General features: G+C 39.3%; 1 protein-coding gene across 1 annotated transcript in view; it reads right to left on the bottom strand.

The window, feature by feature from the left end:
• PCGF6 (polycomb group ring finger 6) overlaps positions 1-17,019 on the bottom strand; it is a 28,427-nt gene extending 11,408 nt beyond the window's left edge. Inside the window, exons 1-8 of the mRNA XM_040606491.1 lie at positions 16,623-17,019; positions 15,301-15,400; positions 13,811-13,907; positions 13,164-13,219; positions 12,340-12,399; positions 11,621-11,729; positions 7,778-7,805; positions 4,594-4,692 (exon numbers count right to left, since the gene is read on the bottom strand). Coding sequence (XP_040462425.1) covers positions 4,594-4,692; positions 7,778-7,805; positions 11,621-11,729; positions 12,340-12,399; positions 13,164-13,219; positions 13,811-13,907; positions 15,301-15,400; positions 16,623-16,916 — 843 coding nt within the window. The 5' untranslated portion in view covers positions 16,917-17,019. The remainder of the gene's footprint in view (positions 1-4,593; positions 4,693-7,777; positions 7,806-11,620; positions 11,730-12,339; positions 12,400-13,163; positions 13,220-13,810; positions 13,908-15,300; positions 15,401-16,622) is intronic.
• Positions 17,020-17,160: the final 141 nt, after the last annotated feature.

Below are 17,160 nucleotides of genomic sequence, written 5' to 3'. Positions count from 1 at the left end.
TCAGTTGTGAAATGTGCCTCAGAGCAATCCCTGTGCCATACAGGATTTAATATATTCCATTACCAAAGAGGCACCAGCAACACAAGTGCTATAAATTTACTACAGATCCAACTGACTGGTAAAACTGAAGCCAGCTAGTACTGATAGCTCATGAGACAGCAGTAAATACAGATTGACCTTTTGCCGAAAGGGAACATGAAGGTGTAGCTACTGAACACTCAAGTCACTTCTGTTAAAATGCTTCTTACAATAGACTAGACTTTCCATTATGCCATTTATTTTCTTTAGCTGTCATGTTCGCTATTGGAGCTATTTCTCTAAAAGCCACAATAACAGACAATTCTAAATTAATACTCACCCAGTAACAGAGATAAAAATGGAAATTTTTCATGTAAGGGACATCCCACATAAGAATAATCGCAAGGGAGAATTTGGCCCAGAAAGCAGATGACCTCAATCAATAGTTTCTACGCCAACCCATACTATCCAGGGAAGGACAAGGAAACCATAAAGTTTTAGAGATTGACATGAGCATTTGAGCTAGTTATTAAAAAAGCTGGCAAAGCTTTCCATTTCCTCTAGCTACTATCTACTTTTCACAGGCACCAGGTACGAAGTCTAAGACTGGCATAAAGAAACTGCATCAACAACTACACTGTATGAGCACAGACTTCCTTCCAGTCTTCCCCCAGGCTGCAGTGTGCACACATATGCTTTAAGGAACACAGATCTGATTATGGATTATTCCATAAGCTACATTAATGCATTCAGACCAGCCGAGCTGCAAGTCTTTCAGCAGTGTCTCTCATCCTTACAGAATGAATGGCAAGAAGGCATAATGCTGCTCAGGATGATCTCAAAGGAAATAACACTTCTCATTTTCTCCCCACTCTCCAGCAGAACACAAACCACACAGACGTGCATCAGCTGTTGAAGCCAAGTCCCTAATGGATTCCAAACACCATAGTCTGTATTTCGCTCAGATTAAATGTTACCTACTTAGCTTTTACTAGCAATTCCATAGCTAGTAATTCCAATACTAGCTTAAAAATTATTTTCATACACCCCCCAACAAATTCCAGCAAGAATATTAGAAAGAACTTGTAATTAGAAATATATATAAACACATACAGAAAATTAATTGTTTCCCAAAGCATAGAGATCAAAACAAAGCACCAGAAAGAGTAAACTACAGTCAGTCAGCTCAAGTGGTAGATAGAAATAAATGAAGTCTTAACATTCCAGATAAACTAGGAAATCTGAATCATAATCCATTTTCAAACTGAAATACAGAACTCTGAAAATAATTTGAGGCCTCAGACTAGGAAAAAAGAATACAGACAGTGGCTTCAAAATGGCTTTTTAGTTTTATATATACTTAACATATGAGAGAGATAGCTTATTCACACTTTCATTAATCTCAATCCAACCCACTTGTGCAGGTCAATGAAGAAGAGCAAGTACTAGCTAATATTCCACACAAATAAGTTAAATAAAAGAGATCCAAGTACAGACTAGTTCAGAATGGATAACATTTTCTATCACTTGGTCACTGAATCAGCTTTAAAAGGGAACAAGTAAAATATTCTCAAATAATACTCTTACACACTGTCAAACTAAGCTGATACTCAGTAGGAACTAACTGCATTCACAAAATAGCCACACCTAATGTCCTTACTAGAAGTCTCAACAATGAAACCAAGAACACAATTGCATGTACTGAGGACAGAAAGAAGGAAAGTCTCTGTGCCCTCCTTACAGTCAAATCTTTTCAAGTCCCAGGTAAGGCAATTAAACACTGTGGCAGTAAAGTCTTCTGTAGATAAATGTGGGGAAAAATACAGTGAATGCCAAACATTTGAGCTCAATAGTGGCTGAAACATGCGTTTCTGAAAGAAATTTCCTAGCTTCCCAAGGGAATCTAGTGCAAGGATTCTAGCCCCAAGTTAAGTGCACCAAACTAATTATTTTTTATATAAAATTTCATTATTTTAGCTAATAAAGAACTGGAGAGAGTCAGAAATCAAGATTAAAGAAGTAATATTAAAAAGAAAAGCTTGTCCCAAGTGAGTATCTGTTTCTTCTTTAACATACGTTGGGGAAGTGTATAGGAAATTAACCACTTCAGACCTCAACTCTTTCAAATTTCTACTGCAAACTAAAAAAGCAGCCAAGTGCCCTCTATATTTATATTCTTTGCACATACGGTTTACAACCTATTTCCCTAAACTCTTCTACCTGTGATGATTTATATTCAGGTTCTCCCTAATTTTGTTTTAGTTTTTGTTTTATTAGCCATCCTTGGAAGTTTGAGTAAGAAATTATTCATTAGGCTTACTAATCTTTAATGACACATCTGACATCTCTTTTGCTTTTTGTGTCTACCAACAAACCCATCAGCTTCATGCTTACTACAATTAGAAGATGACAGCTCAGTACATACACTCCTTTAATCTTAAGTCTCCGTATTACAAAGAAATGATCAATCAGGATACAAAAATAATTGCTGCTTCATTTCCCCAATTTCCTAATATTTTAAAAATAAGCCTGAGTATCTTCAAGTCAGTCATGATTTGTGGCATGAAAACAGACTAAAGGTTTCCAGTGACAAAACCCCCCCATACTTGCCAAAAAGACCCAGAAGGCGATCAGTTAAGAAGGGGGAAAAAAAGCAGCCAAAGGATCTTGACTGTAAAAAAAATTAGATTTAACAGCAGGACAAAGGCAGTGATTGTCCCCCTGTAGTCTGCGCTGGTGAGGCCACACCTCGAGTACAGTGTTTAGTTTTGAGCCCCTCACTACAAGACAGACGTTGAGGTGCTGGAGCGTGTCCAGAGACAGGCAACAGAGCTGGGGAAGGGGCTGGAGCACAAGGCTGATGAGGAGCGGTTGAGGGAACTGGGGCTGTTCAGCCTGGCCAGGAGGAGGCTCAGGAGGGACCTTGTTGCTCTCTACAGCTCCCTGACAGGGGGTTGCAGGCGGGTGGGGGTCGGTCTCTTCTCTCAGAAAACAACTGACAGGACAAGAGGAAACAGCCTCAAGTTATGCCAGGGGAGGCTTAGATTGGATATTATGAAAAAAGTTTCATTGAAAGGGTGGTCAAGCATTTGAAGAGGCTGCCTGGGGAGGTGGTGGAACTGCCATCCCTGGAGGTGTTTAAAAAACATGTAGATGCGGTGCTTGGTGACATTGTTTAGTAGAGGACTTGGCAGTCCTGGGTTAACAATTGGACTTGATGATCTCAAAGGTCTTTTCTGACCTAAATCATTCTATAATTCTCCTGAGGCACACAGTCACACTGTATTGTCTCAGAAGGTTACTGCTTTATGAAAACACAGCCTTCAATCTAAAGCCTATTCCCATCAGTATCAGCTTGACTGACCAATAATTGACAGCTCTAAGAACTGTTTACACATTATGGAACTCCTGCACTAGAAACCTACATAAATTACTTTTCATTGATGCATGACACGACATATGTAACATTTACCATGTATCCCTGCCTATATGGCCAGCAGAGTTTGCAGCCTGATCTGTGGGTCCCACAGGGCTGTGTCAAGAGGGATGTGCCAGGGTCAGATCTCTGTGGTAAAAGGCTGGTTGCAATTTCCACAGAAAGTACTACCTGAAAATCAGTTAGGGAAAGTGGATCATTCTGAGGATTGAAATAATAGATACAGGAAGGGATTCAACAGTATGATGTTCTAAGTCATTAATTCAGAAGGTTGTAACAGGTTTTGAAGCTTTACAGTGAGAGCTCTTCATCAGGAAAGAGCCTGGGAGGTGAACATTTCGGGTTGATTAGTTTATCACAGAAAAAAAAAAAACCAAAAAAAATCTGAAGCTGTGAACGTGAAAGAGGAAAATAATTTAGTGAGGAGTTTTCTGTAGAACTGAACTAAAATGTATAGAACAATGGGATTTCACCTGAAATACAGCTTATAGTATTGTTGCCTAGCATTTTGTATCTGAACTGAATTGTTGCTGAAATATACCGAAGAACTGAAAACTCTTTTTGACATGCAATTCCTACAAAATGTTTGAGGAATATGCAGGTAAATTCTTTTGTACCATATCCTGCTCCTTTAAATTCTTACTTGGAAGCGTGTGCCTACATTTGCATTCACTCATACCTTCTGTTTTAACACATACATCCACAGTGTTAGGATTTCTTAGCTCGTGTCTGCTTCTTCAATATTCAGTTAAATTTTACTGTTATTCAGCTCCTACCTGTCTCTGCCCTCATATCTTCCCACACTCACACACTTTCCTGTCTATGTATTCAGTTTTCTTTGAAACAGAAGTATCTTTTCGTTTTGAATTTAATCTGCTGAAATCTTAAGTGGTACTTTAGAAACTCTAAACAAATAATGAAGAATTATAACAAAAATTTAAGCATGTTGCAAATGAGTTGGGAGAGTTGTTTCTTGTGGATCACAAGATTTCAAATGTTTTATTTTTTAATCCTTACTGCACTGAGAAGAACCTAACTTTACCTCTGGACTCTAATGAACAATGGAAATGGTCTGCCTGAAGCACAGGCATTACACTGATCACAGTGAACTTGTAAGTGCCATTACAAGCAGGGTATACCTGACAAGTAGGGTCCAGATCCATTTTTCTTCTGAGGAATTTCTCTACGTGTCCAATTGTTGCCTCCCCAGAAACACGCACAAACTTCTTTTCCAAAGGCTGCAAAGAATAAATGTAAGATTTAAAGACAATGTACATTTTCAGTCATCCCTTGAAAACCCCAAACCCGGTAACAAAGGGAGACAGCTTAAATTTTTGGAACTTTCACTGATCTATTTCCAGATTACCTCATACCGAAAGGATTAAATATGTATTATGACTCCAGATTCAAACTTTCTGCTGTTTGAAACAACATTTAAAAATAACCAGCTACTGAATTCAGTCCTATTTTGCTACTGAGGCACTGGAGAATGATATTTGCTATTAATTCCACATAGAAAAAAATCAGTATTACACAGCGTTTTAAGAGCCTCTCCCCCCACAAGCATTTACTCATCAGAAGCACATGAACTGTCTCCTAGTTTCCTTATTTTGCCCAAATCAGGCTTGTGTACCAAACATGATTCAGATCATTAAACCATGTCATTTTACAATGCAAGGAGCTTAAGCCCTTTAGCAGTCTAGAACTATTATGACTTGGGCTCGAATCAACTTAATAGCGCATGAAATACCATAATCAATTAAAATACACTACTACGCAGAACACAAGAGTGAGATCGGTCTGAAATCTTTTTGTATCGTTTCTAAATACTTTCACAGTAAGGACTGCAATGACAAAACATTTGTTATGCCAGCCACAAAAATTTTAACGGGTTTCCCTTCTACGGATAAAATTTTAAAGAGCTGACTAGTGATATGGGTGGCTAAGCGAAGAGACACAAAGGCAGAGCAGATGACCGCACTGAGTGTGATAAATGGATTACCTTTTGTGTCAATTAATTGGATTTTTATGTTGCCTTCTGAACAGCTGTGATTTACTATCCCTGTTCATCATATTCTTTCAGTTTGAAAGAAGGGTCAGAGAGTCACGGACTACCCTTGAATTCAATCATGAATTTAAATATGTACCCATAATAACTGTGGTTTTGGAACAATAGTTTGATTTATTAATGTACAACAGCTAGAAATGACAATCAGATCCGATCTAGGGAACCATGCTGCTACAAGGTTCATGATGCTGAATTTATGCTTGCTGCATGCATAAATCACAGTTTATGACCATGGACCCTGTAATCTGTTTTCTCCCTGCCTCCAAACCCCTTAAAGACAAAAAAAAGGCTGAATATCCTTCATATATGAAGTTCAACATCTAGTTCAGAAAAATAAAAGACAGCTAAGCAAGTAATCAAGGACAGAGCAATGCTACAAATGCATCAGGGTATGTTTTGTGAGAAGTGGATATGAAAGAGGTTTTGGAAGGCAGAGGAGTAGTCATGAAGTGGAATAAAAAAGCATGGAGATAGTGTGGCGAAGAAAGTAAGAATAGAAAGGAAGAGGAGAAAGTGTGAAGCAGAGGGCATTAACACACAGCAAGAAATTTGAAAATACTGCAGAAAAATACCAGTTATAAGATGTGGTATTTCTTAAAATTCATATAGATGATGTAGAAGACTAAATATGCGAATAAGCTGAGTCACACTTTAGTCTACACTGTGAGTAATGGTGGGCAGCCTTTCATCTTCAACATCCTCATAGCACTAGAGTTAAAGTGAGCATGAATATGTGTGGCTTAAAAGGGAAAAAACCCCAAAGCCAAAAACCACACACACAAAAATCCCTTTCCTGAATCACAAAAACTCAATTATGTTTGAGCCAAGCAAGGCAAAACTACTCACATTGGAATGGGATGTTTCAGAGGAATTAAGTGGCTGACACAGGTTTTAATAATACAACATACAAGTTAAGAAAAATGGTTGTACTACCCTGCAGTCATTCTTGTGTGGCCCAAAATGAAGAATATAAAAAACAAAGCAGAAAGAAGGGCAAATATAAGACAGGAAGGATGGGAGGTGATACAAGGGCAAGGAGATGGAATCTATACTGATGTTTCCACCTTTGTGAAAATGCTTATTTCTGTATTTGAAAGTTCGAACTTGCCTCCTAAGCTCTGCCATAACAAATGGGATTACTACTAAAAATAGTATGAATAACTGCGATCAAATCTAACAGTTCAGATTCGTGCCTGAAAAAATATTGATCAGAAATCAACTCAGCTGAAAACATGACGGATATTAGTAAAATGGTACAATCAGGACAATTCATATTTAAGTTACTAATACACTTTTTTCTCATATTCTTTGGCAGTAAAATTCTCCTGCTAACCCTACCAGTTAGGTGTCCCTTGTATTCTATTATTCTGGGCCATTCCACATTTTGAGTCCTACAATTCCAATACAATGAAAGATTAAATGCAACATATACTGAGTAATTTTAAATTACATCTCGTTCTTGCCCTTGAATAGAGTCTTGTTTTCTAAATGTTTAGCCAGAATAGTGGAATGACACACTCTGAGCACCTCTAACTACAGCACATGAAATCATGAAGGCAGCAAACAATGTGCAGTTCCTCTATGAATTCGTACTGAAGTAGCTCAGTAAGATCTTTATTAGAAGAACAGCAATATTCTTTAGCACGGGATTGGGAACACTATTTCTTGTTTAGCAGAACAGCCACTGCTCAGACAGCAAATGTTAGTGAAGGGATGGAGAAAAGAATAACCTTTCTGCTGAGTAAGCAAGCATATGGTACTGTCTAGACAATTTGTACATTTTTTTGTTATATGTTTAAGTACATAACTATTTATTATACTATTGTTATACTTCAGGCTATGTTTCCTCTGAATAACTTTCCACTACAATTAGAAAATCATCTTCAAAAAACCAGTATTTTAGACAATGTCTACACTTTTGTTTAGGATTCCAGTAAAAGCCATAGTGGTGCACCTTTTGGACAGAGATGCAAGAATAACAAGCTGCAATCACCTAGGTGAAATTTCATCAGTATCATTCCCATTCTCCCACCAAAGCTTTAATTACGTAGCCTCAGAAGCATTCTTTTCCTATTCTGTGATGCTATACAATAATTGGTGTAAAAGTACACCGTAATCCAAGGTTGGTTACCGCTATGCTGATGAAAGTTCAGGGTGTTCTCAGTGTAAGAAAAACAAACTAAATCAAATACATACAGGTTATACATATTTCTGATGTAAATTGCAAGAGAAAAAAAATCAAACCATGTCTGTACCTTAAAATTCCCTGTGCCTTCATTAGCTCTGAAAAACAAGCGTAAACATAGTCAATATTGCTAAGGTTAATAGTTATTAACACCCTCAAGCTCTTTATTATAATAGTGACTTATTGATTTTGTAGTCCAGCATATTAAGTTTATTTTCCAAATCTGAGTTTAATGAAAGGAGGAACCTCACACACTAGACAATTTACTTTTTTTTTCCTCCTACCCTTTATTTGGTACTCCGTTTTTCCTGTGAATTCAGCTATCTATGACTTTAAGGTTTGTCTACACAAGATGGAAAAAAACAAACCAACACAGCCTAAAGCCTTTTTTAAACACAACATAATAATTTTCATAGGAGTAGGCTTTAGTATTAATGCTGATTAAACATCGATACCTCATCATCCTTGATATCTGGAACCTCAACAGACAGAACCCAAGAAGTTGCTAACAGAATGTGCTCAACCACCAAAGAGGCTTTCTGGGCCAGTTGTTGGCCTTCCAGACTATTTATATCATAGGATTAATTCTAATGTTATCCAGGAACTCAGGAAGGCAGCAGGTGTTTCTCTGGAAGGTGGAATACACGAAAATATGGCAAATGACCAAATTCCCAGCTGCCTTCAACAGAGGTTCATTGATTTGCAGAGTCTGAGCATGTGACCTACTACTGATCATCTACACTCCACACCTCCATCTTGTAGTGCGATATATAAATTTCTCAATTAATTAACAGCAATTCATGGCATTTCACTATTCTTGTATTGCATTAGCAAGTATGTATGTATGAGAGAGGAAAAAAACGCAGTATTTAATTGCACTGAAATTAAACATCACTATAAATCAACTATATTTCTACCGACCATTTGATATAGTAAACAAATGCATTTGTAATGTTTCTACAGACCACACTTCAAGTTACTGTAATGGAGTATCCCATCATTAAATATGTACCAGCTATCAGACAGAGTTAAGTAAAACTATCATCAAATTCTGCCACTGAAATGAAATTTGAAGTTACTAAGAAGCAAACATAGGAAAAACTTGTCCACTACAGTTGTCATTTTCTTTGATACAGTTCAACCGCCACAGGTAACCCACAAAATATACTCTAAAGATGCAATACAGATGGTCAGACTTTCAAAGTAACAATTTCTGCTGGCCGATCCAATCAATTTCAAGTTTTCTTTATCCAAAATGCTTTCTTAATCTCTCATCACCAAGATAGAGCGCCTTTGATTTTGACCATTGAAGAAAACTATTAACCTTCAAAGATATAAACTATAAAAGATCAAAGGATAACAAAAGTCACTAAAATACAAAGTAAATGCTGTTAAGCCATCATACTTTTGTTGTTAGAAACATTCTGTGTTTCCTTCCATATAAGTAACAAAACCACAGTGGACAGTTTTGCAGAGTATAGATTATATTTGCACAATACTGCCTGCTTTCCTATCAACACTGGAGTGGAAGCTTGGAACAAAGTACTAGAAAAACAAATACAACAACACAGATTCAAAAGTCATCTTGTTTCACGCCAGACACATGTTTACTAGTTTTGAGGTCCAAGTCACCTGACATCTTCCTCTTGCTTGGAAAAAACAAAAACATACCTGCCGAGAATCAGGAGCAGGGGAAGTAACCAGGAGACTTCTGTAGTGGAGATGTAAACCAAATTACCTCCACTACAGTGAGTTCCAACTGTATCTAACCCTGCAGTCAAAACAATCTATGTAAGCCTTCCTACAATCACCAAGTGTTCCAACCTGAAAGGGACATCCTTGGAACTAAAAATCTAATTCATTTTTTTTTAAAGTCATTTTACAGTGAAATTATCACTGACAAGGGCACTGGGCTGTTGGTACAAAAGCACAGTTCAGTGCCCCTTTACTCCATATGCTCCCTCTGCTGCCTGCCAGCCCAGCACGGCCAGTGGCTGGCACCCATCGTGGGTCCCAGAATGGACAGCCTTCAAACTGGTATCTAGATGGCAGCTTCGTAAGATACGGCCACAGGCAAGGCAATAAAATAACAGCACACACATTCCTAACCCAACATAGATGTAGGGTAAATAGCATTATATTTACTCTTTTCTACTGAAATTTTAGTCAAAGTGTTTTTACCTTATGTCTGTGTATATCCATTTAATCGTGTTTCACCCAATGGGGTAAAAAGCCTGCCTGAGCACCAGGTCACTGGGTTCCTGCACTAATTACATCATGTGTTTTGTACCACATTCATTAAAGGGAAGAAAAGCCTTTGTAAGTACAATTAAAAACTATATTAATTTTTGAGAGCACAATACACAACAGTCACATGCTGAACAGCTATATAATGTCTATAATGTCTTTGCTTTCCTCTCCTGTTCAACACATGGCTCTTGGCTTTACTTACGACAATCCTGCTCTTAATGCAAAACTATTAATTTCCTCAGTCTCATTTTTTCAGTACTTGAATGTATTTCCATACCACCCCTCTCAGCAGAATAGTAGTATAATACCTTGTTTAAAAGGAGGAATCCGAGACACTGTAACAAAGAACTGCAAGTGCCCAATTTGGGACATCCAAGACTGGATTTGATACTACAGCTTTAGTCATGACTCCCAGTGCTTTCAGCTGTGCTTGTGAGAATTCAGCACTTTTTCAAGTCGGGCATAAAGAAAATGAACACTGAAATTAAGTCAGTACGTGGATTCAGAGATATTCTACAGCACAGTCAGGCACTGTTCCCTAGAGGCTTAGCAGTATGACCTTCTCTTCCTGAAGTCCCACTCCTCATCGACTTCAAAAAAATGAACTCACATGATGGGCAATACAAAAATAAAGCTAATAAAACAAAAACCACACAGACCATCACCCACCTAACCAAAATTTACCCATAGAGGAAATTTGTTCTGTACTCTGAATAACGTGAGACACAGCGGAGACACTGGTCATAACATACAGAAAGACTTGGACATGATGTCTATAAACAGTGAGGTTGAATCAAGATAGTATGCTTTGCTGCTAAAATTTCCGTATTTCTGAGGGCCTGATTTTAAACCATTTGTGTAAGTCTGTCATGATTACATATTGAGGTCTCTGAACATTTTGCTCAGACGAAGTCAGGCCAAAAGCAGCCACAATCTGGATAGAGGTGTAAAGACTGCACAAGAGTCAGGTTGCTTCCCTGCAACAACTGAGGGTCTGCTAGCAGAGTAGTTACAGCTTTCAATCCTTTCACAATTACTCTCTCTCAATCAGTAACATATAAATTTGCATATGGCCAAAGCAATACAATTTCTCTTCGTGTTCCTGAAAAAAACTCAAGTGTTTGTGCTGGAAATCCACACACACCCACACACACCCCTGAGTTTTAGCATAATTCATTAAAGGCTGTGAAACTGTCAGGCCACATTACTACAGTCATCTTTAACATTTAGCGGAATGCTGCTCTTGCTACCCTGGTTGTAGTCACAGTCCAAGTTACATGAGCAAGTCCCCCAACACAGCCAGCATTAACAGTACCACCACCTACAGGGATTAAGTAAGTGTAAGAGACAGGTATTTCATCATTCAGTTTACTGTGACTACACTACTTTGAAAATGGCTTCCTAAAAAGAATAGTTTTAAAAGCTAGATGTGTTTATTTTCTTTTTAACAGAGTAAGACACACCTTTTACATTTAATTATCTGCATCATCTAGCTATGCATGGTTGGCTGTCAATATTGCACTAAGTTAAAACCAGCTCCCCATTGCTATTTGAGATGGAAGAAATGCACATTCAGTGATAAGTAAGAGACAGTTAACTGTCTAACACACACAAGCAGCACCCTCACATCAGCCACTTGCACCTACATTTGCCCACAACTCACCCAATGAACTCCAGAAGTATGGAGATATCAAGTTCTGGTGGGATCCGGAACACAGAGCCCAGAACTTTTCGAGGTCTTCCTCTGCTCACTGGAACTGGCTGCGGGACAGCTAAAATATTCAAATAGCCAAAACGCAAACACAACTTGAAATAAAAGCAGCGTAAGACGCTAACACGCACCAAGCAAAACAGATGATCTCAGAAGGAAAAAGAGGCCATGCAATTAATACTATTTTTTTAAATTACTAAATCTGCTCTTTACACATTTCATGCTGTGTATCTGAACCAGCATTTCAATAGCTTTCAGCATGGCACTTCCCCAAAGAGCTCTTTATTTGATAGTAAGACAAAAAATAATTAGAATGATCCCTCATCTGTCAACAGGCTTCAGAGTTCCTATTTTTACTCCTTTGTAACATCTATTTATTAAGAGTCAGAAAATGAAATTATATACAAAATGTGTGTTATTTCCCGGTTGTAGGGAAAATAAAACGTTTAAAAAAATCCAACCACAATCTGGGTTTAAGTGCTGCCAGTTCCATCTAATTCTGTAATCGAAGAACTGTGACAAATTACAGTAATCAAACACCTAAGAATCCTATATTTCCAATACCATGTATTTTCTTCAGTTGTGAGCTAATATTTCAAGGAAAGCCCTTAAGAATAAACAGTACAGTAAATATTTCCTTCACAGCATCCTCTAAAGTGATCATGGCTCACCTGGTTTGGGCACTTCTAATCCTCTTTCTTTATAAAAGTCATGCATTTGTTTCTTCTCTCCTGAAAAACACATAATACAGAACAGATTGGAATGTTATTTCAGATGCTGAGAATATCCATACAGTTTCCAATGGTCAGAGCAGTAAAAACTTGTCAAGTTCCTACAGACCTTCACTCTCGCTAGTATTTCATGTGAGGCTGGGACACTTAAAATAACCAGACTAAAAGCTTGTTAGTAGAAACTGTGGAAGAAATCAGAGAAACTGGCCGTAAAACATAGTGAAACAGCTGCAAAAACTAGTATCCTTCTGGCTGTCATGACTATTTTCATACCATCTATAGTCCATATATACGTACTAGGTGAGTATATTTCACTCAGTCCACTGAGGTGAACTGTGCAGATTCATTGGCTCCTGAAGTTCAAGGTAAATGAGACATCAGAAAAAATAAATGTGGCAGTGAGGAAAAAATAAAAGCATTTGAGAGAATCAGTCTTAGCAATTTTCTTTCAACTGAGCCAAGTGAACTTACTACATGGAATTGTATTTTCTGTACTTATATAAAAATATGAGGCATGACTGTGAAATATTATCTGGATACAGTTACACCTGTATTTCATGAGATAAGAGTACATACTGCTATTCCTAATAGCATTTAGCAGCCAGAAAGATGTCAGCTGTCACAGCTAACTTATTAAGATTTATAACCAAACATCACAAAACTATTTTAAAGAGTCCAGAGCAGAAGTGGGGCTTTGAATTACTCTGCTTTCTGTTCAGTCTTTTTAATCTCTAGATGGTAATAAAATAAAGAAAGGGACTTACTTTCCTCCAAATTGACAACTAATTTATAGACTATGTCTTGCAGTTGCCGGTCCAGTCTATTAAAAAGGAAAAAAAAAAGTGTCTTTGGTGCAATACAGAATAGTTTTTGTTAAGTTGTAACAAAAGATGCTAAATACACTATTGCAATTTGATGTACATAAGGAGTGGCAGAGCAACAACTCTGTATCTGTCTGAATTCATGTCCTGAAAGCATAGCTCCAACAGAAGCAGCTATGCAAAATTAAAAAGCACCACCCTTCAAGAACTCATGAACAGTATGACAAACTGAAACTAATTTTTCACAATTACATAAGTATACCATGCCAACAAAGCTTTGTGTAAAAGGACATCAAAGCAAATAGTTAAGATCTCATATCACCTGTAACACTGACTAAATGCACACAAATACCCAGCGTGAGGGGTAACAAACCCTAAAAAGGGATATAAACTAGGTAAAACAAGAAACTGAGTATTTTTACCTTCACTATTGAAATGCAACTTGTATAAACAAAGAACACAATGTACTACTTTAAACTATTCCTTCATTTGAAATAGGAAAGCATCACAAGTCTGTAAAACTAAACATTTAAAAGAAAGCAGCAAAACTTGAAAAAACTATACCCAGAAAAATAGCATTAACTTATTACCTGATATTATAAAGGGGCTGTGTCTGATGTACAACAATATTGCATTTTGGACATCTGTTGCTATAGTAGAAGTGTCTCACTATGCAGCTTTTACAAACTGTAAAGAAAAGAAACCCCATAAAAATCACATGTCCATTGTACAATACCACCTCTTACACAAGAGGAGCAATTACACCCAGATCTCTCAAATTAAATTTGTCAGAGACAAAATGAAGCAAATAGGTCAATTTCCAAACTTAAGTAAACAGGAGCTCTCTGCCTGTACAGGATACACAACTCCTGAATACTCAGGATTGTTCCTACAAATAATCCTAATCCAATTGATGCAAAGGTAGATGTTCAATGTTGTAATTGTGTTACCCAGAACAAGAGTAGAGCTAAGACAAGAGAACATTGACTACTGCAGACAACAGGTTTGCTGAAAAGCACCCTACAAACAGTTCTAGTGGAAGAACCAAGGTAAGTAAGTATAATTCTGCCAATTCCATTGTATTTTACGTGTACTTTAAAAATTTGGAAGGAAAGCTAGCGAGTGGAAATATCTAAATAACCTACTAACTATCAAATCAGCTCCATAGCATCCTGAACACATCAAACTTTTCCACAACATCTACCAGGAAACTTCTAAGAGACCTCTATAGCTGTACCTCCAACATTATGCCGACCTTACTAAAGTTGTGCATTTTCCTAAATTGAGAACTGTGTGTGGTATATATCAAAACAGTAAGCAGTGCCCCATAAAGGGGAAAGTGGGGAGGGCAGGGGGAGAAGGAAAAAAACCCAAAGAAGCATTTTGCCTTTATGTAGTGTTAGTGGCTGGAAGGACTAGGAAGCCAAGATTCTTGGATTCAGGTATGAACATGGGTGTGGCTGAAAGTGTCAGTTTCACAGGAAGGGTTTTATTAGACTTGAGAGAAAATAGTTCTGTTAGCAATGGAAAAAAATGTTAACACAAGGATTGAGGGGAAAAGTAACAAGACCAGATAATTGAAATAATTTTTTTATTATCCACCTATTTCTACTTAGCAGATTATACAGACTGTTCCATGGGTGCATATAACTGTTTCCATATCTGAACTGGCACTTCCACAACACCTGCTCGCTGAATTTTGTGAATTAGCAAGCTCATATCAACAACAGTTTAGAAAGCTTTCAGTCACTCAGAGCCACTCAACTGTCTTTTCTCAGTCAAATGTCTAGACCCTACTTAAAGGAAAAGGTAGTAGCTCTATTTTTGTTTACTTAGGCTTTATCTTTCCCTACATTTTCTTCCTTCTTAGGCTGGAAAACTAAGCTGACTGCACGATTGATTGATTTCACGATTTGCTGATGCTTACAATATCCACACATATGTTTTCCTTAAGGAACAGAATAAACATAACACACGTTCACTTCAAACAGAGTTATCTTTTTGAAGCCTGAATATCTCAACAGCTGATTCTTGTTTGAATTTGCAACTAAACTCTTTGAATAACAATTATGATACTTACAGGTGTGCAGACATTCTGTAATAGTCGTAGCATCAATAAAGTAACCTTTGCAGATGGAACACAGGATGTAAGGGGTCAACTCTGTGAGATTTATCATACGCTACAAACAAAGACAGTTTATAAGAGTTTGAATACACAGGCTAAGTCATGAGATTTCCTGATTGAAGCATCAAAATTGCAGCCTTAAACTATGAAAAAACTAAGGATCAACATGCTACAGAAATGGGTTTTCCTAAGAGGTCAATCATTCCTCACATACAGCCCTATTCTAAAGACTTTCATCTAGTCTTCCGAATTTACTTTCTTGTGAATGGCAATCCAATTTGTTTACTTTTCAGATATTTGTGAAACAATCCTTTTGGGAAAAGTTCTTTTGGATAAACCCCTTAACAGAATATTAAATAATTAGCAAGCTTGAAGCAGATACTGGTAGCAAATAATACCATTATTTGAAAATGCTCAGTAAGCATGTTGGAGCCCCCAGTCAAGATACGTAACTAATACTGTCTCTTATTTCTACACAAGGTAAGGGATTGTATTGAAGCAAAGACTGAAATGTCACTGCTCTGAATTCTGGTTACAAAATACGCTTATTAAGAATATGTACAAGTAGTTTCACATCAATTTTCCTGTTGGAAGTCTACTATTTCAAAAAAAGAACAGGTTTCTACTATGGCAATGACCTGAGATCCGTCTGAAAAAGGTAACATGTTAGATTTTTCCACTGCATTGCCTCTGTCTCAAAGCCTGACTGAGGGGCTTTCTTCCCCTCGACGACACCATTTATTTCACCCACATGCCACCATTTACCATCCTCTCAGTCATGCCAAGAGTTTGTAAGGTTTTCTTTTAAGCGAGACAGACAGAATGGCCTTGGGCAGTATTATTACCATATTACCATTAAGCTTATTACCACACGGCTTACACTGCCTAAGCCGGTGTCCAGATTCGCACCTGGAAGTTTTCAGTCCCCACAGGTGTGCAAATTGACGCCCACTGCTCACAGGACCTGCCTGGTAACGGCGGGCTTGTGCGGACGCCAGGCCTCACCCGAAGACGCTGCGTTTCGCACCCCACATCGTTCCCGCCCTGGCCGCCTGCCCCTCCTCACCTCACACTCCCGCCCTTCCCGCACCGCTGCCCCCGCGGTGCCCCGCGCTCCGGTCGGGGCCACCCCCCGGCCCCGCCACAGGTCCCGGCGGCCCCGCCACGGCGGCGGCAAGCAGCACGCGCCCCCCCGGCGGCGCGGGGCACGCCGGGAGCGAGCCATGGCTCGCGAGGGAGCCGTTCGCGGCGGCCGGTCCCCGCCCCTCGGCCCTCACCTCCCGCTCGTCGTCCGAGTCCAGCTCCCCGTCGTCCGTCCCGAACCGAGCCCCGGGGTCCCCTTCTAGCTCCTCTTCCTCCATCTCCTCCTCCTCCTCGTCTTCGTCGTCGTCCTCATCGCCGCTGGACTCCGAGCGGCTCCGCTCGAACTCGAAGGGGAGGGGGCGCGACCCCGAGCAGCTGGGAGCCCCCTCCATCTCCCGGTCCTCGTCGGCCGGGGCCGGGCCCGGGCCCGGGCCTGCTCCATCCCCGCCCGACAGCCCCGAGACTACAGAGCCGACGTCCATGTCCATGGCTAGGGGCGGGGAGCGGGGCACACACGGGGCCGGCTGCCCGCGGCGGAGGGCAGGAGCGTGGCCCCACCGGCGCAGCCCGCCCGGGGCGCAGGCGCGGCGTGGGGCATGCTGGGAACTGTAGTTGTAGCGGCGGCGGCGCGCCATTGCGCATGCGTCCGGCCCACGGGCGGCAGTTTCCATAGCCTGCGGCTCACTTTTCTCATTGTGGGTTGGTGTTTGTTTGGTTTTTTTTTATATACAC

Source organism: Falco naumanni, chromosome 9 (genome assembly GCF_017639655.2).
Source record: "Falco naumanni isolate bFalNau1 chromosome 9, bFalNau1.pat, whole genome shotgun sequence".
NCBI classification, from domain to species: domain Eukaryota; kingdom Metazoa; phylum Chordata; class Aves; order Falconiformes; family Falconidae; genus Falco; species Falco naumanni.
This window is presented reverse-complemented; position numbering and strand designations above follow the sequence as displayed.